Genomic DNA, 25,558 nt, shown 5'->3' on the forward strand with positions numbered 1-25,558 from the left:
CGTGGCAAAATTGCATTTGTGGCGAAATTGACCACGGTCAATTCCACTGCGAACAATTCTGCCACGGTCAAATCACGTATATCCTCAGCAGATACCACCTTCCTCCTTAAAGTTGGCCCTATGGTAGGAAAACGGCTCTTACACTCTGCGTGTCAGTGTCCTGTGACAAGAGATGCATGTTTAAGAGTTTTTATTTATTCGCTCATCTGTGTATAATTTAAATCGTTCAATCTAGTTATATATTGTGCAGAACTCTACTCTTGCTGTAAAGTCAAGCATGAACTGTGCTTGTTGCAAGTGCCAACGTTTTACTACTGAATGAGCAAACACTTCAAGTAACATGGTACAAATTACAGAAACATTCTGATTGCATCCACACTTAGTGTGCATATGTTGTATTCGCATGGATAACGCGTTAAGCATGACTCGCTTTATGTGAATGAAAGTTAACACTTCAAGATAAAATGTCGATTTTTATGTCAACAATTTTGACCACTAGTTAATTCATGAAAAAGGTTTGTTTTTAAGATTAGGATCTCCGCTCAGCACCCTTTGCTAAAAGCTGTCAAAAAGATTAATGTTGCTGTTGACAGCGGGCTCTAGCTCCTGTGAGAACCTTCGCAATGAGTCAGTCCGATTTGGATTCTATTTAATACTCCATGGAACCACATTCAACTGTGGAAGTATGTGTCGGACACATGATTATTTCCTTTATTCCTTTGATCATTTTGAATAAACTGTATAAATATTCATGTTTTCTAAATGGAAGTTTATCAAACGTTTTGTCTGTTTTCGTCCCACAAGAGGGCTCCAGGCCACTATGTATTTCTCAGCACCACCCGTATGTTATTTTCTTTTTCCCTTTGGTTGCCATCTCTGGTCATCTACTTAGTATGTTTGGGCACCCGGCGACCTGTTAACAGAACTGGAAGCATGGTTTATCAGTTTAAGTAGATGTCCAAGAAAGTTTGTGGAGTCCATCTAGACTCCTCAAAGCACCAATATCTCAACCAGTGTATGGTTTTAACAGTCTTATCCTACTCCTACGTCCTGTCCCCTTTCCTCCATACTGCAAGGGCATCCCTCGCTAGGGACAGGTGACAGAACCTTTTTCACCAGAAAAAATCTTCTTCCCCTTTAAATTTAGAGGTGCGGGGGGCGTGGCCCTAGGAGCATCCTCTCCCCTGCCGCCACTCCCCAGTCCTCTTTTCTGCGCAGACGGGAGTGGACCGCTTTCACCAGCGCTCCTGTGTTTGGCTTCGGCATTGTAATTCCACACGCTCTTCCCCAGATACTGTCTTTTGGTCTTTAATCAGGTACTCGGTCCTCTGGTGCCATGCTCCTCCCAGGCACATGTCGACGACATCCGACTTCAGCAGGCGTCCAGCCTGCGAGGGGCTCTTCCCTACGTCTGACCCGCACGCTCTTAAGAACATGTTAGCTCGATGGAGAGAGCTCTTCGAACGATCGCCTCCAGAGGACTTGAAGAACTTAGTCAAGCACAAGTCAAGACGCAAGGTAGGGCCACTGTTTTCATCCGCACCCCGCAAGGGTGACTCCTTCCCCAGGAAACGTCTGAGCAGGAGGAACTGTTCAGGGTCTAACAGCAGCACAGGTACCGGGGCTGCTTCAGCTACCGGCCTCCAGGCTGAGGGGTCGCTAGATCCTGCCGGTGACATCGGTGAGGGACCGCACAGTTCTTTTACCTGCTGTCCACCTGTGAGGCTATGCCCTACTACCGGACAAATGTCTGAGGGGGGGCGCGCCTGTACGCAACACAGCCGAGGGCACAACGCCTACCAGGCCCGATCCTGAGGTTCAGGGTAGGCCTCAAGCTCCACCGCCAAGAGTCCAGAAGGAGGCTGGGCCCAGCGCGGCAAGCACTACCATGCAGGCACGTGGCATGCAACCCGACAAAATGGCCACCGCGCCAGACAAGATGGCCGTTCATCCGACACATCCCCCTTCAGTGAGCAGGAAGGGGAACAAGTATCCAGATGAGACTGGTCTTTGCTAGGTATGTGGCCTACAGTATGTCGTTCAGTGTGGCAGGGCAGATACACCCTGCGTTCAGCAAGGTAGATTACACCCAGGCCTCAGCAACCTCAAGGCCCTGCTCCTACTCCTGCACCACCTAGCGCCCCACTGGCCTGTGAGGACAGTTTTTTTAAATTTTTTTAAAGTTCCTCACTCTTATGAGGTCCCCTCAGATGGGAGCCATCCTTCAGGATGTGATTAGGGACATGCTGCCTCCAGTCCCGCCGCTAGCACCCACGGTCATTCCTCCTATGGACCCTACGCCTCAGGCCCCCGCGCAGCCCCAGCTGCCGGTTCCATGTGTTAAAATCGTGGCAAAAATGGCCGCTTATACAAATTGTGGCAAAAAGGCTGTGGTTTTGCTGCCGCAATTCATGTAAAGGATGCAGGGGATACCCCCGCAACCCCTGCTCCTCCTAAATGGTATAATGGGGTACACCTTTAAGGGGTCAAACCACAGTATTTTTGCCGCAATTTTTTTGTAAAGGCGACATTTTTGCCGCAATTTTATCACTGCATACCCAGCTGTCCACGCCAGGCCCCATGGTTCCGGCACCCCTGCCTCCTGCAGCCCAGGCGCTTCCACACCAGCCTTCGGCTCCGGTCAGCACACCTCGGTCTTTGGCACCCAGTACTTCTCCACCTGCTCGGACCAGCGGGACACCCTGGCAGACACTGATGAGGAGGAGGACCCCGACACACCGTCTTTGGCTAAGGCATTCCATGAACAGCTCGCAGGTCTAGTCGAATACTTGGGGCTTACACAACCCAAGGTTGAACAACCAGAGGCAGGGGTCCTGGCCGAGGTGCTCACTCTACGCCCCACGGCTAGAACAGGGATTCCGATGCAGAAGCACGTTGTCGTCTTGGCCAAAAAGGGATGGCTTAAACCCCATTCAGTGCAGCCTACCAATTGGTGCCTCAACGCCAACTACAGGCAATTGGAGGGGATCCACTCTTGCTGTCAGCACACTCTCAACCACACTCCTCAGTGATTTCAGTGGCCTCACTCTACTCCAAGCTGCAGTGTTCTTCGGCTACCTCGTCCTCGGCGCTCCTACTCAAGGAGGAGATGATCTTGGAGGCATATGGAAAAAAGGTCTATTCAAACACCTCGCTGCACCTTTGTCACTCAAATGCGAATGCTATGATCACTGCTGTAAATCAAAGACTTCTGCTGGAACTAGCTTACTTCCTTCCGGAACTTCCGGTCCAGAGTCAGGCATGCTTCAAGGCCAGGCTGGCGGAAGCAATGGTGGCTCAGGACATCATAGAGTCGACGGTGGCTCATATAGACACCTCAGGCCATGCAATCTGCTCCGCCACTGACATGAGAAGAACTGCCTGGCTATGGGCTACCAAGTTCAAGCTAGACATGCAGGAGCGCATATTGGACCCTCCATTGGAGGGTGGTGACCTTTTTCATTCCACCACCGATAAGGAACTTAATGAGAAGAAAAAACAGTTCCCAGACTGCACATTCCTTATCTATCCTCACGAAGTCCACGCCCAAGACTTACAGCCAGGCGCACCAGCGTTCCGACAAGGGGCGGGCCTTCTGTGGGTTCTGGGGCTTCCAGGAACGAAGGTCAAGACAGCCAGACAGGTCTCCAAGTCCACACCGCTGTAAGCGGCACAAGGCAGGAATAAGGGCTTCTTTCAGTTCCCCTCCTCAGCCCCAGCCTCGTAGTGGAAAAAAGGCATGACACTCTCCTCCGGGTCCACGTGTCTCCAGTGGGGGCCAGGCTTGTCCTTCACACACAATATGGGAGAACAAGGTTTGCAGACACTTGGATCCTCTCAGTAGTGTCCACGTGCTATCGCCTACCAGTCCCTCCATCCCCTCTCTCCTCTCCTCCACTCCCACAGATTGGGACAGCAACTCTGTTGGCGGACATTCGATCGCTCGTAGAGTCAGACAGTGGAAGAAGTCCCAGCCTCCCAACGGGGTATGGGCTTCTACTCCAGGATTTTCACCATACACAAAAAGAACTAGGCTGGCCTGAGAGTTGTGTTGGACCTTTCCACCTTGAACCTTTCGCTCCGTCTTCAAAGTTCAAAATGGTTACCCCAGCGCTTATTGCAGAGACACTGTGCATGGAAGACTAGATGTGTTCCCTGGATCTGAAGGACGCATAACTACACGTCCCGATTTGCAGCCTCATCGGTGATTTGAGGTTCAGGATCATGGGCTTTCATTTCCAATACAAGGTTCTACCCTTTTGCCTCCCTTCAGCTCCCAGGGTCTTTACCAGACTTATGAATGCAGTGGCAGCCCTTCTCAGGGCCCAGGGTCACCATGTCTATCCATACATAGACGACTGGCTTGTCAGGGCGAGATCCCCGAAGGCAGTGCATCACTCCTCCTCCGCTCTCATTTATACACTACACACATTGGAATTTTCCATAAATCTCAAGAAGTCACAGCTGGAGCCTATGCAGAATCAACCTTTTCTAGGCCTCATCTGTGATACAGGCTCCGAGAGAGATTTCCCTCGGAGGACAAGATCACAGCCATCTAGAGGGCCACAGGGCATTTTCTGAGTAGAGCTGTGACCTCAGCATAGTGGTACCAGCACCTCTTGGGTATCATGGCGCCATGTCTACTGGCAGTGCCATACACAAGGCGCCAAATGAGACTAATGCAACTGCACTGCAGTCTCATGGAATCAGAGGGGTTCCCAGGCGGAACTTGTCAGCATTCCCACCCCCATCTCCACCTGGACCTTGTCTGGTGGAGCACAGACTGCAAATTGAGAATAGGCAGACCCTTCAGGCAACCAGCACTGCAGGTTACCCTCACCACTGACTCTTCCTTGGAGGGCTGGGGTGCCACCCTGGACAACCACGGTGTCCATGGAGTTTGGTCTCTTCAGGAGCAGGAGGCTCGCATTAACTGGCTCGAGTTGATGGCCATCTCACTTGCTCTCAAAGCCTTCCTTCCGATGATCAGTGGCAGGACGATCCTCATTTAAACTGACAGCTCCATCAGCATGTATTACATCAACGAGCATGGTGGCACCAGGTCTCCTCCCCTATGCACCTTGGCAGTCTGCATTTGGGAGTGGGCTCTGGAGAACAGCTTGCACTTGAGTGCAATCCACCTCACTGGGGAGTCCAACCTGGAGGCGGACAGGCTCAGCAGACTAGGTGTGGACAACTACGAATGGCAGTTGAACAAACAAGTCCTTCAGGTGGTCTTCAACAGCTGGGGTCATCCGCAGGTGGATCTCTTTGCCACCTTGTCCAACAGGAGGTGCCCCCAGTTCGCGTCCTGGCAGGGATAGGGCTGGGGTTCCCTGGGCAACGCGATGCAGATACAATGGGACAACATGAACGAGTATCTCTTCCCTCCCACTCCCCTGGTTCACAGGGTAATCTGCAAGATCAGGGAGGCCCGGCACCTCTGCCTCATCTTGATAGCTTTGCGGTATCCTGCAAGGACATGGTTCTCGGGACTACTCAGCCTGTTGGAACAGGCCACGGTGCACCTTCCGCTGGGTCCAGCTCACCTAATCTGACAGCAGGGAGGCACGGTCATCCACCCCGCCCCATGGTCATCCACCCTTGCAGCCGGGTTCCAGGACAGGTCACACTAAGGCATCTACATCTGTCTCAGGCTAACCTAGACTTTATACAGAGTGCTAGGAGCAATGCTACCAGGAGCCAGTAAAAAAGCAAGTGGACTAGGTTCTTCCACTGGGCTTTATCAAAGCAGTTTGATCCATTGACCTGTTTTCTGGACGATGTCCCATCCTTCTCTGCACACCTCGCACACTCAAGGGTGCAGGTTGACACATGTTGCACCTATTTGGCGGCAATCGGAGCCTACTGGAACTCGGAGGAGGGGGTATTTCTTTCCTCTAATCTGGTGGTTGAAAGACATCTGGTGGGCCTCAACAGGCTCATCCCGTCTATCACGAAGTCACACCCGGTGTGGGACCTTAACCTGGTCTTAAGCGCCCTGGCTCATAAGCCATTCGAACTCATGGCGTCCGCGGACATCAAGCTAATCACTTTTAAGACAGCCCTACTGGTGGGACTTACATCTGCACATGCACACAAGGACAGTGAAATCCAGGCACTTGTGGCTTCAGAGCCTTATACTACTTTCCATAAGGACAAGGTGGTGCTTAGAACTCACCCCACATTCTTACCAAAGGTGGATACCTCTTTCCACCTGAATGAGGAGATGGTGTTACCTACTTTCTTCGTGGACCCTAAAGGACTATGCTCATAGGGTTCTGCACTGTCTAGATGTCAGGTGCGCTCTAAAATTCTACCTGGACAGGACTAAGAGCTTCGGTGGGGCAAAGCCAGGCTATCAAGCTTCCGAAGCCTCTATATCAAGATAGATAGTAGCGGCCATCAAGGAGGCCTATGAGGATCCACACAAATCGCTCCTGCCAAAAATGCATGCCATCGCTATCAGAGCCAAAGCTACAGCTATGGCTTTGCAGAGGCACGTTCCGTGGCAGGTCATCAGCAGGGCAGCTACGTGGGCTACGCCTTCTGCCTTCTGCAATCACTACTGTTTGGATGCCAGCTCCAGGTCGGACGCAGCATTTGGTCAGACAGTGTTATGGAACTTGTTTTCTTAGGAGGGTCACCTCTCTACCCTGTGGCTACATTCAGTTGTAATCGCCAATGCAGTATAGAGGGAAGGGGACGGGACGGAGGAGTAATTATAAGTTACTCAGTGTAGTGACTAACGTAGTACATAGTCCCCTTTCCTCCATACTTCCCACCGTCCCTCCGCTTAAAAAAAACTGGTTTCGTTAGGCAATGGTAATATTGTCGATGCATCAAAGGAGACTGAGGAGTGGCGCCGGTGGGCGGAATCAGGGGAGAGCATGCCCCTGCACGCCTCTAATTTGAAAGGGAGAGATTTTTTCTGGTGAAGGTCCTGTCTCCCGTCCCTAGCGAGGGACACCCTTGCAGTATGGAGGAAAGGGAACTATGGACTAGGAGTACGTTATTCGCTACGGTGAGTAACTTTTGCTTTATTTCCTGGACATGTTTTTTTTTTTTGGGGAGTTGCTTGTGTGGTGTGGCTGTAGGCTGAGCTTACCGGTGTGTGGTGTAGAGGGTTGTAGGAAGGGCTAACAAAATTGGCACACAAAATATAGACATTACAAGGAGTGAAGCAAAGTGTCTGCCATTTTAATGGATTGTGGAATTATTCATTACAATTTATTTGTGTAACGGATTTAATGATGATGTTCCTGATAGAACCTAAGTTGAAGGGCAACAGCTGGTGTTTGTTTGCACTTTGCCTCTGTCCCCTCCTCCCACATATCACTGGTACGGCTATGTAACCAACTATCAGATTTAAAATGTACAAGTCATTCCATGAGCCTTAGAGTTACTACTGTTGGTCCTGGTCTAACGCTGGGGCCAAACATGGCTGTGACCTGTGAGGCTGCTAAAGACAAACGGCAAGTTCTTCAAACTATTACATGGAGAGGACAGTGCCGTGTGGCATCCAGAGAACTCCAGTATTGGTTTGATTAGTTCCAGGGACCGTTTGGTCAATGTAAGTTGCCATCCTCCAAAATGCATGTCTGATAAACAAATGTTGGGTGGGCAACAGGAATCCCCCATGTGTATATTACCGAAAAGTTCTATTTTCGAAATATGTCGGCGTTGCTAGCTTCCAGTGCGGGCTGCCCAAGCAAGAGACTTCATGCAAAAAACCTTTGAATTTGGATGACTTTTGTTTGTTAACCTCGCATAGTCAAATCGCCTCAATTTCTAGGGGATTTATTTTTGACTGGATCACCAAATTTTTTTTAATTTGGACCAAAAAACGTCCTTCTGGAGAAGGCCAGCAGCGGTGGGCAAAAAGCCATTACACAAAGGACCTTAAAGAAGGGAAATATTCCCCACTACTACCCTCCTGGGGGTGTGATACGGTTTTTATTACTAAAACAAAAAAAAAAACATTAAAACCTGTTCCTAGCATGGTCCATGTGAGGGTCCAGCCTGTAAGGTTTTGATCCTGTCATGCAAGCTAATTTGAGGTTCTGTTAAAGTGAATGATAAGCAGCGTTTTTGTATAAAAAAAAAGCAGGTAGATAACAATCAAAAGGAAGGAATCCATCAAGAAAACCGCAGTGGTTGTCTCAATCATAGAGAATAGATGTACATTTCTCTGGTGTCTCAAACACAGGAGTTCTCCATTTTGCACATGTTGATGCAAGTCTAATTATTATTGTTTCCATTATATTTTGTTCCAAACACTACTTAGCTACTGGGAGTTTAGGTCACTATAATTAAAGATTTCAAAAGCTAAACCTCATTAATCCTTGGGCGTATGGATAAATCAGTTGAGGATAAAGGATCACTCATTACTCCAGTGGATTGTTGAACACTTTATTAGTAGGAAGCAGTGACAGCCCAAATCCAACGGCAACATGAGACACACATTCCAAGCGTCCCCTTCCCTCCTGTCCCCGTGTCTTTATACCCAACAGGACACATGCTTTCCAAAGTAAGGGGTGGTTCCAACAGGTCATTCTTGCATACTAAATTCATCCTTCTAGCAAAGTAAACAAAGCCTCATATTAGCTTTTGACATCAGCTCGCTCTTTCATGTAAGTCAGTGTTATCAGTGAGGTCATCCTGTCGTAACCCAGTTAGTTAAGGCAGGGTTCTAAATTTAGATTAAATGAGCAGGAGCTAAAACTAGATCCTGGATGTCGGACATCGCCCAGTAGTGAGGAACTACTGCTGGGGAACCTGGAGTGAGTATTCAGCTCTCCGCTAACTTCCACATAAGATGCAAACGTCCTCTTTTTGCCCAGTGTGTTTGATTCATTATGTTCAAATGTGTACTAGATGTGTCCTACTTCTCCTTTATTTACGTTCACAAATATTCAAATTTAATGTGTCGTATGCAGATTTGTAAGGCACCATTGTCCTGGGGAGCCAAAAGTAGCTCCTGGTAGCTGTTGCATTCAAGCTAACCAGGCTCTCCTAGGCTGTAAGCAGGAGCTAAATAGATCCCAGCACCCAGCAGTTTCGAACCCTACAAGGTGCCCACATTCCTTAAACATTCCCATACACTTTGAGGCAAGCGAGAGCGTTAGCAATATGACTTCCGCTCCCCTGTGCTGCTTTCTTTATGAAAGCGAGAGCCTAGATCCGGCTTATATAGGCAAAAAGGCAAACCCGTCAGAAGCGAGGGAGGAGAAAGCGAGCATTCCAACAAGCTAGACAAGAAGCTTCATTGCAAAGACATGCAGAGGACATCCTACAGTGCCTGCCTCGCATAAGCACTAACACTTCAGCATGGCTGGTTACAGGGCCTAGTTACTATAATACTGTAGGGCAAGGCACGGAGAGTACATACATTTTTCTTTCCCAATTTTCCTCCACAGTCCCTAATTACTGTGAACATACTGAGCTGTGCAATAATTTCCTCGATTACAGCTGAATTTGTTTATATTCAGATCTATTAATCAACTTTTAAGTCAGGCACATTGAACCAGATACCGCTTGCAAGGTATTATGAATATTGTATGAGGCTTCAACATAAACCGCTCTGAGGACCATTTAGGAATGTGTGAGACTTTGGAATGCCACATTTTTTCCAAAACATTTATTGCAGAGTGACAGCATAAAACAGTTTAACAGACCTATATTATCTCATTGATTTCAGTTCATTTCAATTGAACATCCATATCCTGGAGAATATGTTCATAGATGCTAGTCGTAGCTATTCCTATTGTCTTCTCCTTTTTATCTGAGGTGGTTAAAAACTGCCATCATGCATGTGAATGGCATGTATTTTCAGTTGCCCCGATTGTAGACACACATAGGTGCAATAAAATGTCTCTGGTTGCAAGTATTTTGGATAGGCAGTGTGAAGAAATCCCCAGTTGGTCCTGGGATTCCATGTGGGAGGTGGGGGGGGGGGAGGGTGGCCACCTCCCCAAACTTGGGACTGGTAGATATAGGCATGGTATGGGAAGCATCCGTGGTCACCTTCCCTGGACCTCCGTCCTAAGGCAGGGGGTAGTCACGGAAAATAATCCCTATTGAACCCCGCCTCAATTGAGAGGGCCTGAAGCATACTCAGTCAGAATGAAGAAAAACAAACACTTCCCTTTAAACAAAGTCACTCTCACACACACAATACTGTTAAAGCGGATACTGCTTTAAATAGACCTGCAATCCAATAGCAAACCCTCAAAGGATTGGTCTCGGAACCTTGATTACCTGCTCCTGATAGTGTTGTCAATTCATTGCTTTCTGGCAGCGGATTTAACTGCAGGTGATACAAAGTTGCATATCGGTTGTCTCTGAGCTTGGCATTCGCTCGCTGAGGATACATTATTGTGAATACTTAGCAAGACAGCATTTTCTAAACATTCTGGGGAAAGGTACAAGCTTAACTGGAATGTTTCCATCAGACCGTTGGCATACTTAAGAAACAGGAGAACTTGGTCCCACGGCACCAGAGATTAGCAGTTAGGGCAGATTGGAAACCAAATTGGCAGATGGGTCATATGAAGGCGTGGTCTTTCCATCAAAGCACAAAGTGAGGTATGGTGCACCCAGCAGCAACTTCTAATCCCAACCCTGTTCCAATTACAGTACACCACTTCAGACACTCGCCCAAAGCCCATCCTAGTGGAAAGGAGGAGCGTACCGAAGAGCTTAGACACCAGGCAATCAGTATTTGTATTTGGAGGAGGAAGGAAGTCTGAGCTTGGAGACCAGACATTGGAGTAGTGTGGAGGAGTTGGACCTGGGTAGAAGACATTAAAGGCGAGGAAATTGGACCAGCGGTCCGGGAAAGACTAGGTAAGGCCAGCCAAGGGTATACTGGTGGTGGATGGAGGCAAAGTTGGCTTGGTGAGTCCACACCAGGAGGGGACCCATCCTCGATAGTTACCTGGGAGGGGGCGAGTGAGATCTAGAAGCTGATGACAAGTGACAATGAGGAGGTGATTTGGGACAGCGGAAGACTTTTGGTTTTATGGAGGAGAGAGGTGAAGATCAGGTTTTTTCCATAGACTGTGTCAAAATCCCACAGGATGCTAGTGGTTGCGCTTCAGATTGTAGTATCAAGGAAGAGAAAGTTGGGAAAGATCTGGAAGAGGGTAGTGATGAGGTTTGGGCTACTAAGGAGGAGGTTGGCAATAGAACAGAGAAGTACTGATATGACCCTGCCCCCTTTTCCGCCATCCTTGTGGACGTCCCCCAACATGGGTACGGTACCGGAACCTTTGGCAGCGATAAATTGAACTTCCCCTTTAATTTTAGCATATAATTTAGAACACCCCACCGAGGCCCCACCCTCTGGTGCCTCACCTCCGTCCGTTTTTCCGCACGGACGGTGTTGGACCTGGCAGCCAGCACAGAGACTTTCTTAGCTTTCTGCATGCTCCCCGTTTTGTTTTATCAATCTTATTTAACTGCCCTTCAGTGCCTCGCCTCCCCCGGCACATGTTGGCGGCAGGAGGATTCACAAGATGGGCCTTATGCAACTGCTTGTTCCCAACCTCGGACCTCATGCACTCTGTCTTGAGTGTTTGGGGCCCAACCGGTCACTGAGTATTGAAGAATCAGTTATCACGGTGGTCTGAGATCTTCCATACTTCTCCTCCTCCCCACCTTAAGGAATTAGTCTCCAGGAGCTCTCGTCAAGACACGATAGGCCTTCAGTTCAGCACAGCTCGACAGCGGGGCGGCTCCTTCCCTGGGGTTCTCACAGATCGGGATTCCTCAAATTCAGGTTCTGGCAGGCCCAAGGCCTCTAAAGCTACTGGCTTCCAAGCCGAGAGGCCTGGGGGCGCTAACAGGCACTACAGGGACAGACCTGAGGCTGTCCTGGCTACCCGCTTCCAAGCTGAGGGGCTCAGAGGCCCTACCAGGCTGTGCTTGGAAGGGCGATCAAGTTCGTCCTCTTCTTCAACCCCAAAGGGTAAGTGATCGTTGAGTACCACCTCCAAGAATCTGTCCTCGGTACGATCCAACATGGCTACCGGCACAAGTGCTGAGAGCGTCCAGCCTACCGGAGCTCGCTCTGAGGTCGTGAGTAAGGACATTGCGACTACGGGCTGTCCGGCTGAGGGCTCCGCACCGACCAGAGGGATCTCCGAGGTCGACGCCTCTGCTTCAGGTTCAAGGCCCAAGCTGCATCCTCCTGTGTCTGAGGACTCTCTTGGCTCAGGGCCTCCGTGCCCTCCTACCCAGGGCGTGGCGCAAGGCTTCAAAAGGGCGGACAGGCAAGTGGCACAGCCTGCTAGGCCAACGGCCATCTTTCATCCGGCTCAGGTCCCCGCCAGTTCTTTTGCCCATCGAATGGGCTTTGCAAGATGATCCGAGGGCCCTTCCCTATGGAAGCGATAGCGGATCGTATGGTGCAGGCTACTGGTCTCCTTAGGGACACAGCTACCCATAACAGCCTTATGGCTACACGAACCAGGTACCGCAGCACTTTGACCAGGAGCTGAGGCTGAGCTCCTCGGAGGGCCGGGCCCCTAGAGACCCGGCAGCTTGCGAGGATCGCTTCTTCGAGCGCTTCCTCATGCGTTCTCCTTAGATGAAGGGGCTCCTGAAGGACATTGTGAAAGAGGTCATCCCGCAGGTGGCGCAACCCCAGCCCCCTCCTCTGGGTATTCCTCCCATTCCTCCAGCACTGCCGGTTTCAGTGCCGGTTCCTCTACCGGTTCAGGCCCTAGCGGTTGTTCTGACCCCTCCACCTCCTCCTGTACCACCAACGCCTCCCCTTCAACAGCCGTTGGACATATCAGTGACTCGAACTAGGAGCGACCCCGCTGGCACCTGTGTCCCAGGGCCCAGAACCCCCTCGGTCTGTGAAAAAGGGGGGAGGGCGACGATGTGGACATTGAGACCCAGGACGATGAACCCTCTGCATCTGCCTTGGGGCCTGGTGGAGTTCTTGGTGGTCCTTCTACCCAAGGACACCCCCAAACCCCTGCTGGTATCGGGAGTGCTAGCAGAGGTCTTGGGAAAGCGCACCATGATCCGGTCTTGCATCCCTCTCCAAAGGGATGTTCTGCAAGTGGCACAAAAGGTGAAAGGTCTGGGAGAAGCCAAGGGCCAACACCCAGATGAACAAGAAGTTGGACAGCAGGTTTAGGCTGACTGATGGCGAGCCAAACCTCCTCGCCTCCCACCTGCAGCTGCATTTCTCAGTGGTGGCTGTGGCCTCCTTGTATTCTAAACTATCGTCTTCGTCATCCTCCTCCACAGGACCCAGCTCCAGTTGCCTCTCCAAGGAGGACAAAATCCTTGATTCTTTGAGAAAGCGCTGTTGTTCCATCTCAGGACTGCATCTGCGACAGGCCAATGCAGACGCCCTCTTGGCTGTGGCTAACCAGAAGCTATGGCGTTTGGCTCTGTTCCAGGACATCTGGAAGCGTCTTTCAGCAACCCGTGGATCCTATCCATAGTCTCCACTGGCTTCAGTCTTCCTCTTCCTTTGCCTCTACCTTCCTCTCCTCTTCCTTAGATCGGGTCCCCAGCTTTTTTTATGGGGGGGGTCCTTTCGGTCTTGGAGATGCAAGCAATAGAACGGGTTCCTCTTGTAGACAGGGGCTCCGCATGCTAGTCCAGGATTTTTGCGTTACTCAAGAACAGGCAGGCTGGCCTGAGGGTTGTCATGGACCTGTCATTTCAACGTTTTAAGATGATTACTCCCACGCACATAGACGAGTCTCTGTGTGCAGTGGACTAGATGTGTTCCCTGGACCTCAAGAATGCGTACCTACTGTTTGTCGATGGGAACATTTCTACGGTTCACGATTGTCGTACCACTTTCAGTACAAGGTGCTGCCCTTTGCCTGAACTCAGCTCCTAGTGTCTTCACAAAGTTGATGAACGCAGTAGCGGGTCTTCTCCGTTTGGAGGGCCATCATATGTACCCTTACATGGACGACTGGCTGGTGAGGGTGGGGTCACCCGTAGGAGTGGTACACTCCTGCCAAAGGTTGGCAGATCTTTCATCGGCTGGGGTTCTCCCTCAACCAGATTGTCAGTTGTGCCCCTCTCAGGAACTGGCCTTCCTAATGGTGCGTTGGAACACTACCGTTCAGCTGGTGTTTCCTGTGCCCAAGATGCTTCTGTCCCTCTGCAAGGCGGTTCAGCACTTTCTGGCTAACACGACCACCGTGGTGGTTACAACACATTCTGAACCTGATGGCCTCCTGCTTGCTTACTGTACAGCACGCTCACCTCCAGATGAGGCACCTCCAGCTCCGCCTGGTGGCCAATTGGGATAAGGGGGCAGGGTCTCAGTCGGACATGATCCAAATACCACTGCTCTATTGCCCGATCTTCGCTGGTGGCTGATGGATGGCAATGTTTCTGCAGGAGCCCCCTTCACCTGACCAGAGCCTACTCTGGTGGTGATAACAGACTCCTTTCTTTGGGGCTGGAGGGCTACGCAATTCATGGAGTATGGTCCAGGACGGAAGCCTTCCTGCATATCAATCTGCTCTTGCTCAGGGCAGTGGGCCTGGCCCTCAAAGCGTTTTTGCCCCTCATCAGCGACAAGTCTGTTCTGGTCAGGATGGACAATTCTACAATGTTTTACCTGAACAAGCAGGGTGGCACCCATTCCCCCCCCTCTGCATGGAGGCAGTATCAATCTGGGGATGGGCCCGGATGATGGGAATTTGGATTTCAGCAGACCATCTCCCGGGGACAGCAATACAGAAGCAGACCAGCTGTGCCGCCTGGGGTTCAGCAGCTACAAGTGGGAATTGCACACTGACTGCTTGTTGCCCCTGTTACAGCGTTGGGGATTCGGGGACCTGGATTTGTTTGCATCCCCCCTGAATTCCAAGTGCCCCCAGTTTGCTTCAGTGGCAAGACGGGGTCGGGCATCTCTGCGAGATGCCTTCCAGATCTGTTGGCACGGCTGCAGGTGTTCTGCATTCCTGCCCGCCCCTCTGCTCTAATGGACCCTCTGCAATTTTCGGGGTTCAGTGGGTTGCAGCCTCATCCTGATTGTCCCCATTGGCATTTGAGACCCTGGTTTTAGGATCTGCTGCAGTTGTGCTCCCAGGGTCCTGCCCACCTTCTGATCTCCAGCAAGGGGATTTCTGATGCAGCAGGGCGGGGTGGTGGAACATCTGGACCCGGCTAAACAGGTGCTGGGGGCCTAGTTCCTGACACGCTGAGGCATCAGCGTGCTCAATTTTCGGATGCCAACTGGGACATCATTCAGCAAGCCAGGAGGCCCTTTGACTTTGTCCCAGTATAAGAGTTTATTGGACTAGGTTCTGCCATTGGGCTCGTGACAAGGGTCTGGAACTTGTCACCTGTCCTCTGGATGACATAAAGGGCTTTTTCAGCACGCCTGGCTTGTTCAGGAGTTTAGGTGGATACATGCCACACTTATCTGATGGCCATTGAGGATTACAAGAATTTCCCATAGCATGTGTTTTCAGCGGCCAACCCGGTGATTCAGGCCCACCTTAAGAGGTTGTCTAGGCTTTTTCTTCCAGTGCATAGATCGCACTTGGTCTGGGCCCTCAGTGTGGTTCTTGCAGCTTTGCAGCGCAAGCCTTTCAAGCCGATGGCCTCTGTGGATATCGACTTGGTGACACTAGAGGCAGTTTTACTAGTGGCTCCCACCTCTGCACGCCGGGTTAGTGAGCTGCAGGCGTTGTCCTTGTGTGAGCCCTTCACCACGTTTCACAGCGACAAGGTCATCTTCCACACTCGCCCAAACTTCTTGCCCAAAGTGGTTTCTCCATTTCATCTGAATCAAGAGATCTGCCTGCCGATGTTCTTCCTGAACCCACTGTCAGAGGCAGAGAGGGCTGTGCATTCTTTGAACTTCAAGAGGGTCCTCAAGTTTTATCTCTCTCGGACGAAAACCTTCAGGAAATCTGAGGCATTGTTTGTGGCTTTTGGGGGCTCCTTCTCCAGCTCTCAGGCTTCCATTATCCGTTGGATGGTTCAGGCCATCTCAGAGGCGTACACGGCCATGGGCAAACCTGTCCTGAGGGGATTCATGCCCATGCAGTCAGAGCCAAGACCACGGCCGTCGTGTTTCAAAGACATGCTTTTTTAGATGTCATCAGCAAGGCGGCTACTTGGGCCACTCCGGCCTTCTTAAAGCACTACTCACTGGACACCAGCTCCAGGAGCGATGCAGAGTTTGAAACCTTTTTGCTTCGGCCTAGATATGAGGCAGGTTATCACAGTTCGACTCTATGTTCTTGTACAGTGGAATCGCCAACAAGGATGGCGGAAAGGGGACGGGACCTATGAGTAATTAAAGTTACTCACCATAGTGACTAGAGTACTCATAGTCCATAGTCCCCTTTCCTCCATATGTCCCACCCGCCTTCCCCCCCTACTATTCCAAGTGCTAATATGTACTAACAATATATCTAAGCGTCCAATGTGTTCAAAGGGGACAGAGGTGAGGTGCCAGAAGGCAGGGACTTGGCGGGGTATTCCCATTCCCCCCGCGGGCTGTGCTAAATTTAAAGAGGAAGCTACATTTTTTCGCTGCTCTTTTTGGTGGGCGCCCACATGGATGGAAGAAAGGGAAAACTTTAATATTGTGCATGACCTTGAAGGAGGATGCTGACAGTAAGGAAGAGATTAGTGAAGATTTGGCAGTACCACCTGTAATGGAGATGAACGAAGTCAGTGGAGAATATCAGGAGGCGACGGGGTGCAAACTGAAGGAGATTGGCAGAAGGGGCCAGAAGGTTGGGCTGTCTAAGCAGGAAGTGGGTGGAGAATATTAGAGGACTGAAAGTTGTCAAGAGGTGTTGTATGGAAGGGTTTCTAGTCCTTGGCAGAGAAGGTTTTGTGTGAGTGAGAGAGATAGAGAAATTGAGAAAGTGAGATGTGCAGGGAGAGTGAGATGAGACGCACACAGAGACTCACACACAGCTCAGACTTGGAGAGACTGGATCGCCATGTGAGGGAGAAAGAAGATGCAACATGGAGGGTGCATGCAAGAGGAGACAAGTGTGTGCTGCCCAGTCGAATGTGGTTATTGCTTAAGAACTCCTGGAAAACTGCTTAATCATCCACCGAGACACAGAAACCTACCAGCAGACCTGAATAACGGCTCCATTGAGAGAGTGCCTCAAAATCAAGTAAGCAGGAAGGTATTCTCTATACTTCCTAGTTCCCAAAAAAAGACCACACAAAAAGACCAGTTTTAGACTAAGGACTGGCAAACGAGCATGACAAAATGGAAACATTCAGAATGACCAGACTACAAGAGGATATTCTCAAAAAAGATTATATGGCAACGTTGGACATTAAAGATGCATACTTTCATATTCCAATATTCCCAGTTAATCGAGGTACTTGGGATTCAAAATATATCACAGGCATTTCTAATTCAAAGTGCTTTCTTGTGGAATTGCCTCAAGGTGCTCGCTTTAGTAGCAACTCGCTTACAACACAAAGGAATTCCAGTTCACCACTGTCTAGACAACTGGCTAATAACCTGGAACAGCGCAAAACAATTTCAACTACACACACAAGAGACCATCAATCTCCTACACAGATTGGGTGTTTCAATCAACAAATGAAATGGTCTAGCCTGAGTTTTAGGGGCAATTCTGGACACAAAACCAATGCATACCCTTCTCAGGAAAGGGTGCAAGCCTTGCTAGAACAAATCCCAGGTTACTTTGCTGGCTGTGAGATAACAAGAAACTAATGAAACTAGGCATGATGGCAACAGTGTTTCTATGTAATCTCTCATGCAAAATTCAGTATGTGCCCAATACAGCAACAGTTATACCCAGTGGTCTAAAGCTGCAGGCGAGTGGAACGTTGAGTAAGTAGTGTCTCAAAAATACTACCAGCCCTCAAGTGGTGGATAAAAGAAACCTGTTAAGTGGAAGGAGTTTTGTAAAGGCACCATTTCACATAAACATTACAACAGACACATCCATGACAGGATGGAGAGCTCATTGCCTATCCCTCAACACAGAAGGAAGGTGGTCTGCACAACAAGCACATAAACGTGCTAGAACATCTAGTGGTGAACATGGCGTTAAACTCGTTTTGGACCAGCCTAATAAAGGAAAGTATTCTCATCCTTACAGACCACATACCAGCCATGTTTCTCTAGAGTTCTCCCAGACTGCACATAACATGTGGCAGTGGTGTCTCAAAAGACAAATACAGATGGAACATCTTCCAGGAGTGCACACCTATCTAGCAGACAGCTGATCCACAAACACGAGTGGGTAGTGACTACCAGCACACTCAAACAGATGTTTGTATAATGGGGTCATTCAAAATCGATCTTTTTACAACCGCAAAAAACACAAAATGCCAAAGCTTCTCACCCATGTACTCACAACCATGGTCTTGAAGCAATGATGAGTTGGCCAATTATATGTACGTATGCTTGTTTCCTCCTAACAGCACCATTGCATAAACTGGTCCACAAATTACACCAAGAACATGCAACGCTGATACTAATTATACCAATGCGTATAAGACAGCAATGGTACTCTATTCTCTTAAACATGTCACTTTGCCCACCACACAAACTGTCCACAGCACAAAACCTGCAGACACAACAAAATCTACAGATGACACACACCCAGCGTGTTTCACTCAACAAACAGGAACCTGCCTCCTGAAGTCCTAGATTTTTCTCCGTCTAGATCGATCTACACGTTGCATGGAATTTCTTAGAGAGGCACAAAAACCCAACACCAGACATTGCTATTTCAACAAATAGAAAAGGTTTGTGATATGTTGTTCCAAAAATAGGAAGTCCCATTGACTGTTCTCCAACTTGCTTTCTTATATACTTTCTCTCTCTCGCTACTAAAGTCCAGACTAGTATTTAACTCAAAGGCCATTTTTGCAGTTTACACTACATCTCAACACAGTGTCGTGGTGGCAAATTCCAGTTATCAAGGCTTTTATGGATGGGGTAAAATGTATTTGCCCACCAATAGTGCATCCGACATCAGGCTGGAATCTTAACATTGTGTTAATCAACATTACAGGTCCACCTTTTGAACCTATGCATAAGGCTTCTATACAAGTCCTTACTTACAAGGTGGCATTCCTTATTGCTATCACATCCATAAGAAGGATAAGTGAATTACAAGTACTATCAGTGTCTGAATTATGTGTGTCCATACACAAAAACAAGAAAGCTTTAAGAACACATCCCAGATTTTCACCAAAATATATCCCTAAATACTTGTACGTCCCGTCCCCTTTCCTCCATCCTGTATGGGCGTCCCTCGCTAGGGACGGACATGGAACACTTTTTCACCAGAAAAAACACTTTCCCTTTAAATGTGTATGGGGGCCTGGGCTTCCTTAACCCCGCCCACCGGCGCCACACCTCAGTCCCCTTTTCCGTGTCGACAGGAGTGGACCGATTTCACCAGCGCTCCTGTGTGAGGCCTCAAGCCTCGTAATTCCAAGCACTTTTTCCCTAATAGTACATTTTTTCTACTTTTCAAAAATTGGGAACACTGTCCAACGCTGCCCTAGCCTGTCCCAGCGCATGTTGGCCCTGACCGGCTTTTGTTCCCAGTGAATGCTAAGAAAAGTTCTTTGACTTCGAAAAGCACCTACTCGTGACATCTAATTTTAGAACCTGTAATGACAAATTAAACCTGGGACTGTAGCTAGAATTGGACTAGCCTTGAGTACGACCCAGTGGAAGTGGAAACACATGTCGGCTGTACTGACCATACCATATGGAATCATGGTGTACTGACCATACCATATGGAATCATTCCTTGTATTTAATTTATCGGACTTCAGTAATTGTGCTTGTTAAACTATTAGCAGGGTAGAGCGCTGATCCCCTAGCACCCAACCATCTTTTTTTGTCTCCTTTTCACTTCACATAGGCCTCTACAGGTGGCTTTTGGGTCTTTTGGGAACTCGCAGCCTCCCACCTTTAATCTTCTTTGTCATCTTAGTGCCTTCCCCTCAAAGATCGTACCCGTAACAAACTATTCATTAAAACTTTGGAAATGTGGCTTTGAACTAAGGTTGTATGCTTAGATCACAAACAGATGTCAATATATCTGAAATGTTGAATTGTGTCCATCCGTGGATTTTAAGGACAGTAACTTGACTACCTTTATGGAGCTGAAATGCCTGCCTTAATCAAGAATTATTCATAGTGATGGTGTTACATTCAACCCCGTGTATTTCTTTTGTTGGGATGATATGGTCTGCTAGTTGAGGGAAAATACATGTCTTTCTAATCTAATTATCAGTTGGTGAAATTTGAGTAAATATAGCCCTTTACACTTGCCGTATTTAGATGCTATTGTTTACATCATTATCCCTTAAACGGTTAGATCAAATAGTTGTCTTGGGTTTGTGTCTGTTGTGAGTTTATTTCCAGTGAATGCTGAAGGCCCCGTTTGCTCATTTGCATGTACTGCTACAGTAATTAGGTACTGTCACAGACTGAGGATCAGTGGATAGCTTGACACGCAAATTAGGCGGGCATCATTAAGCTTTATTCACTTCAATCAGAGGCTAGAGCAAGGCACATTCCCTTCAGCTGTTTACCTTTTAGGCTTGGTCAAAGCTGGGTTTCTGTTGTGAACCACACTGTCCACCTCCTCTGCCAGTTTAGGCCATCCTTTGTCTCCATCTTTTACCTGCCTCCTAATGAGCCTCTCCTTCCACTCTCTCTCTTTTCTCCCCTGCTCCTCGTCTCCCCGTCCCTCCTCCAACTCAGTCCTGTACCTGAATCCTGCTCCTTCCTTCTCTTTGCTTTTCTGCCCCTTCTATGTGCTTGTCGGTCCCACCTTGTCTTCGACCTTCCCCATAATCTTCACCCGTCTCCTTCCTGATGTTGCTTCTACTACTTACTCCTTGCTTCACCTCTGTTCTTGCCCTTCTCCACCTTCCTTTCTCCCTGCTGTTCACTTTGCTTATTTGTCTCCTACTCCTCCTTGCTCTTCAACAACACCCTCACAATTCACTTGTCCTTGAACCCTTGTATCCCCCATATTTTCAGATGATTGCTTTATTGGCATAGTGAGGGCATGATTTTAGAAACCTGTGTCGTACCTTCACTTTCCCTGTTTGGCTGATGATAGTGATTCCCCCCTCCCTCAACGGTATATCTTGGCCTTTCTCTAAGCCTCATCCATGCACAAAGTCTGTACCTAGCGTGTCTGTTATTTTGGGATAAAACCGTACTCATGGTAGACGCATGATCCCGCCATGGTTCTCTGTGCCTGTGTGGGTGGTTTTTATTTTCGTTACCATGCCCTTTTGTCATCCTGCTACTGCTCAGTGTACCCTGTGCTTTGTGTTGGGGGTTATTGATAATTGTGCAATTGCTTCCTTTCCCATGTCCCTTGCTTGATCGGTTGTTCGCCCTTTCTGCTTCACCCGGTCTCTCGTATTTCGACTGATAGATAATTCCTCATCTACCAGTCGCTTCTCTCACTCCTGCCAGTTGGAAAATCAAATGAAAGCTATATGAACCTTAGAATCTCCTGGTGTGGAACTGAGTGGGGGCAACTGTGATATAAGGCAGGGCATAGGTGAGGGGCAAGGGGGATTCTCTAGGGTTAACATTGCTTAGCGGGGCGACACACCCTAGCACCCAGTGTCCTCAGTCTCTCCTTTGTAACTTTGTCACTGCACCCAGTGGGTGATCAACAGCAAAGACTTGGTATCTGGGTGGCCCAAGTAACTTTTTCTGTTTTGCTAGGCATATTTTGCTGTTGCAGTTTGTCCCCATCTCCTTTGAGGATGCTGTTTGGGGGACACATTTCAGTCTACTTTTGTTCAACAAAGCCGCATGGAGAGCTGCATGCGGAACCAAAGCTTCAAAACCGCATACGCCCATGTCCCGTCCTCTTTCCTCCATACTGTATGGTATCCCTCGCTAGGGAAGGGAGCGGAACCTTTTTTCACCAGAAAAATGTCTTTCCCCTTTAAATTTAGTTTGCGCGCCGTAGCGCAGCCCCGGGAGCATGCACTCGCTTGACTTCCCCCACCGGTGCCACACCTCAGTCCTCTTTTCCGAAACTTCAAAACAATATAATGACTGGCTTCACTTGTTTAATGTGCCGCTTACCACTGCCGTATGGCAGGCTAGTACCCTTCCCCTGTCTTCTACCTTTTCTTAATTGAAGGAAAGAAGAGGCTTAAAATCCAGGTGCGAATGGTTGGAATTAAAGAGTGCGTGTGGTGCGCCCCAGAGTGCAAAAACCTGAATTAGAGCCTCCTGAGTGGGTCGCAGACTATAGAACCACCTATTTTATCTTTTTACTTGTTCAGTTAGATTCATCAATCTAATTTCACATTGGGCTGTTAATAGAAATTCGTGTCCTTTTAGGGTGTGGCAGAGAAAACTCAGGTTTAGAAGTTTTTCACAAATGCTAATGCTCCATCGGGATTAGGAGGCATCTACCGCTAAGATTTCATGGCACTATGAGACTTAGTACCGTAAAAATCACCTGGCCTGCTTCTTTCCTGACACTTTTCGATTGTTTTTCTGTGGTTAATCTACATCATATTTGATGGCTTCAATAATGGAATGTCTTATGCCTAGTCACCTCTCTTCATATTTTAATAGTCGCTTCCTGGTTTGAAAACGTAACAAAAAAAAGTGAGTTCCCTTTGCTTAAGGCATGGTGAGAACTCGACTATGGAACCCACTGCATGTTTTCTACTGAACTGACCATGGATGGATTGTGACTACTAACTAAGCTGAATGCTAATGACTTCAAATCATTGCTGTCTGCTGATATTTCACCCACTTTTCTACTAATCAACCTTCTGTTTGTGGCTAATATTAATTTCACTTCTGTACCCTGCCGCCTCGTATCTGCGGTCTTGCTTCAGCTCATACTAACCTTTGGCACTGGGAAGTTCTTCAGTAGCGGGCGCATCGAATTGAACGTTGCATGTACGCAAGAGGGAGGAAGATGAACTGGGACATCCACCTTATCTTGCCAAAGAGGTCCATGGCCGTACAGTAGTTTGGTGTGGAATAATTTCTGAAGTACTCTATTCGTTCATCTGGAGTACGGGAATACTTCTTTTAGTTTCGCCATCATATGGCGAATACATTGAAAAATAACCCATGCTGTTCACACTAAACGTACCATATACTAAAACATGAATTATTAATGGGAAAAACATTTTGTTTGGAAGAATGGAGTTCAGACTTCAAGCCTCCCAGCAGAAGACTAATAAGTTGCCCAAAGGATAATAAAGCATGCAAATCAAGGGCTGTTAAGAATAGGAGCAAGTGTATGGCTGGATAAGAAAAACCTTTTGCTTTTGGTCAATTGGTAGCACTGCATCCTTTATGGAAAACCGAAGAACACATCAAGGCTGTGCACTACCCTGTCGGGAGCAAATAATCGCCAAACCCTGAAACAGCATCTAGATCTGACACCTTTTGCTGATGTGTGTGATGCAGCATTCTGGACTTGCTCTTCCTGTCTTGATCTACCATCACCATTCCGCCTTCTGCATTCTTTCTTGCTGCTCCTTTTCCTTTGCTTCCTTTTTGAAGATTGTTGACCAGGAGTGACTGACTGCCGACAAAGAGTGGGTGCTCTCCAAAGTACAGTGCACCTCTCTGCAAGTTTCTCTTTAGCTCTCGCTCATCAGATATCTCATCCTTTTCCAGGACACCATGCAACAGAAGGAGGATCGAATTGAAGAGCTGGAAGAAGCGTTGAGGGAAAGTGTGCAGATCACAGCCGAGCGGGAAATGGTGCTTGCACAGGAGGAATCAGCCCGGACCAATTACCAAAAGCAGGTGTGCCCTTGTACAAAGCTGCTGCTAAAGTACTGTACTTCCTGGTTAGTTCTGACATTCACACCTGAGCTGGTGCATGTTTGCCATGAAATTGTCTCTTCTACTTTTCACTCTGCTAAGAAGATCACAGTTTACATTTAGATGAGGACCATATCATCTGCCTTGCCTAGAATTAGCTAGTGCTATTGCCACTTTATTTAATAATCTATACATCGGTGTATGGGTGAGTCACACTATTTAAATACTCATTTAAAATCAAAGATTTATAAAACTGTGGTGTGTGTGTGTGTGTGTGTGTGTGTGTGTGTGTGTGTGTGAGAAACGATAATTAAAATGCAGTCATCTAGAAAGGAAATTAAGTCAATCACTTTAGTACCTGTAGCTTCACCTAATTTGTTTGGATTTGCTCATTATGTTAAATTAAGCAATTGTGAGAAATAACTGTTGGTCAATTGTGCTACACAAAGAAAAATGTCAAACTGCTTATTCCATTTTTTTTTATTATTAAAGTGTGTTTTAGTTCAAGTTTACTTTTCACACTATACATTCACAACATTAAACAATACAACAATTAAAATAAATATGTTCAAAGTTGTTCATTGATTAATATCCAAAATCTTACGAATACATAATAAATCATCAAAGATTTAACGAGAGAATTTCCATGTAACTTGTCTGTACTTTTCATTAAGTTACACACGCTTCGCATCACTTAAGATTAGTACTTAAAATTCAGTTGTCGGGGAGTTTAAAATGTCTTATGAGTTTCCTTAATCTTGATTGTGCAAGTATCAGTGAAAGACTGTTATATGTGAGGCATTGCGCCCAAAGGCGTCCTTTCCATACACGTTCACTACTGACCACAAATTTGGCAAGATATTTCTCATACTGGGTGACCACCTGGCATTCAGTTAAATCATGCTTATTTGTTTCAACACAGGCTTTGCTTTTACATACGTTTAGGTCAGAAAATGCCATGCCAGCTATACGTCACAACCAAAGTAGGGAGTTTACATAGTCGCAGCAGTAGAATAATTCTACGATGGATAAGGGAGGGATGTATTAACAGATAGCAAGTGGGGCCACAAATGTCTTTTGTAACCTAATAAACTCGTAATAACTCTTTAACTTATACATGAGTTCATGAGTTTTTATACAGTCCCACTCCAAAGCCTTCAACTTAAGTTATTTTATTATCACATGATGACCATAATCCCAAATGATCTGCTAGACACGTGAGACCCTGGCAATTTTTGCAACTTGTAACAATAATAGCAGATGTCATCTGACAAACCTGTATTTTTTTCAGTTATTCAGCACGTTAAATTTTCTGTGCTAGGATACATGGATATACGTGTTACCAACACACCAGGCTAACGGCCATATTGCCATCTTCTTATTTAAACTAGTTTACCACTTTGGCATACACTGCTGGCTTTACTAGATCATGCATCTCAGTAGACTTCTTTCATGACCACTGGGCCGACAGTGACAAGGCGGCCTTGCTTTACTGCATTTTTTGCAACTAGCATTGTTTGGGCAATGACGTAATGTTTCTAAGGTATAAATATTCCACATTGCTACAGCAGGCAGCAGACTTCACTGTGAGTGGCTGAACACGGCCGGATGCACCACACAGGGCACACTGATTTTTCAGAGGTAAGCGCAGATATCTTTCAGTCCATTACATCTTAATTCCTTAACTGACTAGAGTTTCACCATTTCAACCCACACTTTTCAACCCTCATAATTGCAGATACTAAA

The 25,558-nt window shown here is 47.7% G+C and overlaps 1 protein-coding gene across 8 annotated transcripts in view; it reads left to right on the forward strand.

The window, feature by feature from the left end:
- ERC1 (ELKS/RAB6-interacting/CAST family member 1) overlaps nucleotides 1-25,558 on the forward strand; it is a 2,866,486-nt gene that overhangs the window by 1,904,103 nt on the left and 936,825 nt on the right. For 6 of the 8 annotated variants that reach the window (XM_069628613.1, XM_069628615.1, XM_069628614.1 and 3 more), the window contains one exon: nucleotides 23,663-23,794. The exons of the other annotated variants lie outside the window; for them this stretch is intronic. In XM_069628613.1, the coding sequence (XP_069484714.1) occupies nucleotides 23,663-23,794 (132 nt within the window). The remainder of the gene's footprint in view (nucleotides 1-23,662; nucleotides 23,795-25,558) is intronic. 8 annotated transcript variants of the gene reach the window in all.

The sequence above is a fragment of the Ambystoma mexicanum genome, chromosome 12, assembly GCF_040938575.1.
Source record: "Ambystoma mexicanum isolate Mex_15411 chromosome 12, UKY_AmexF1_1, whole genome shotgun sequence".
NCBI classification, from domain to species: domain Eukaryota; kingdom Metazoa; phylum Chordata; class Amphibia; order Caudata; family Ambystomatidae; genus Ambystoma; species Ambystoma mexicanum.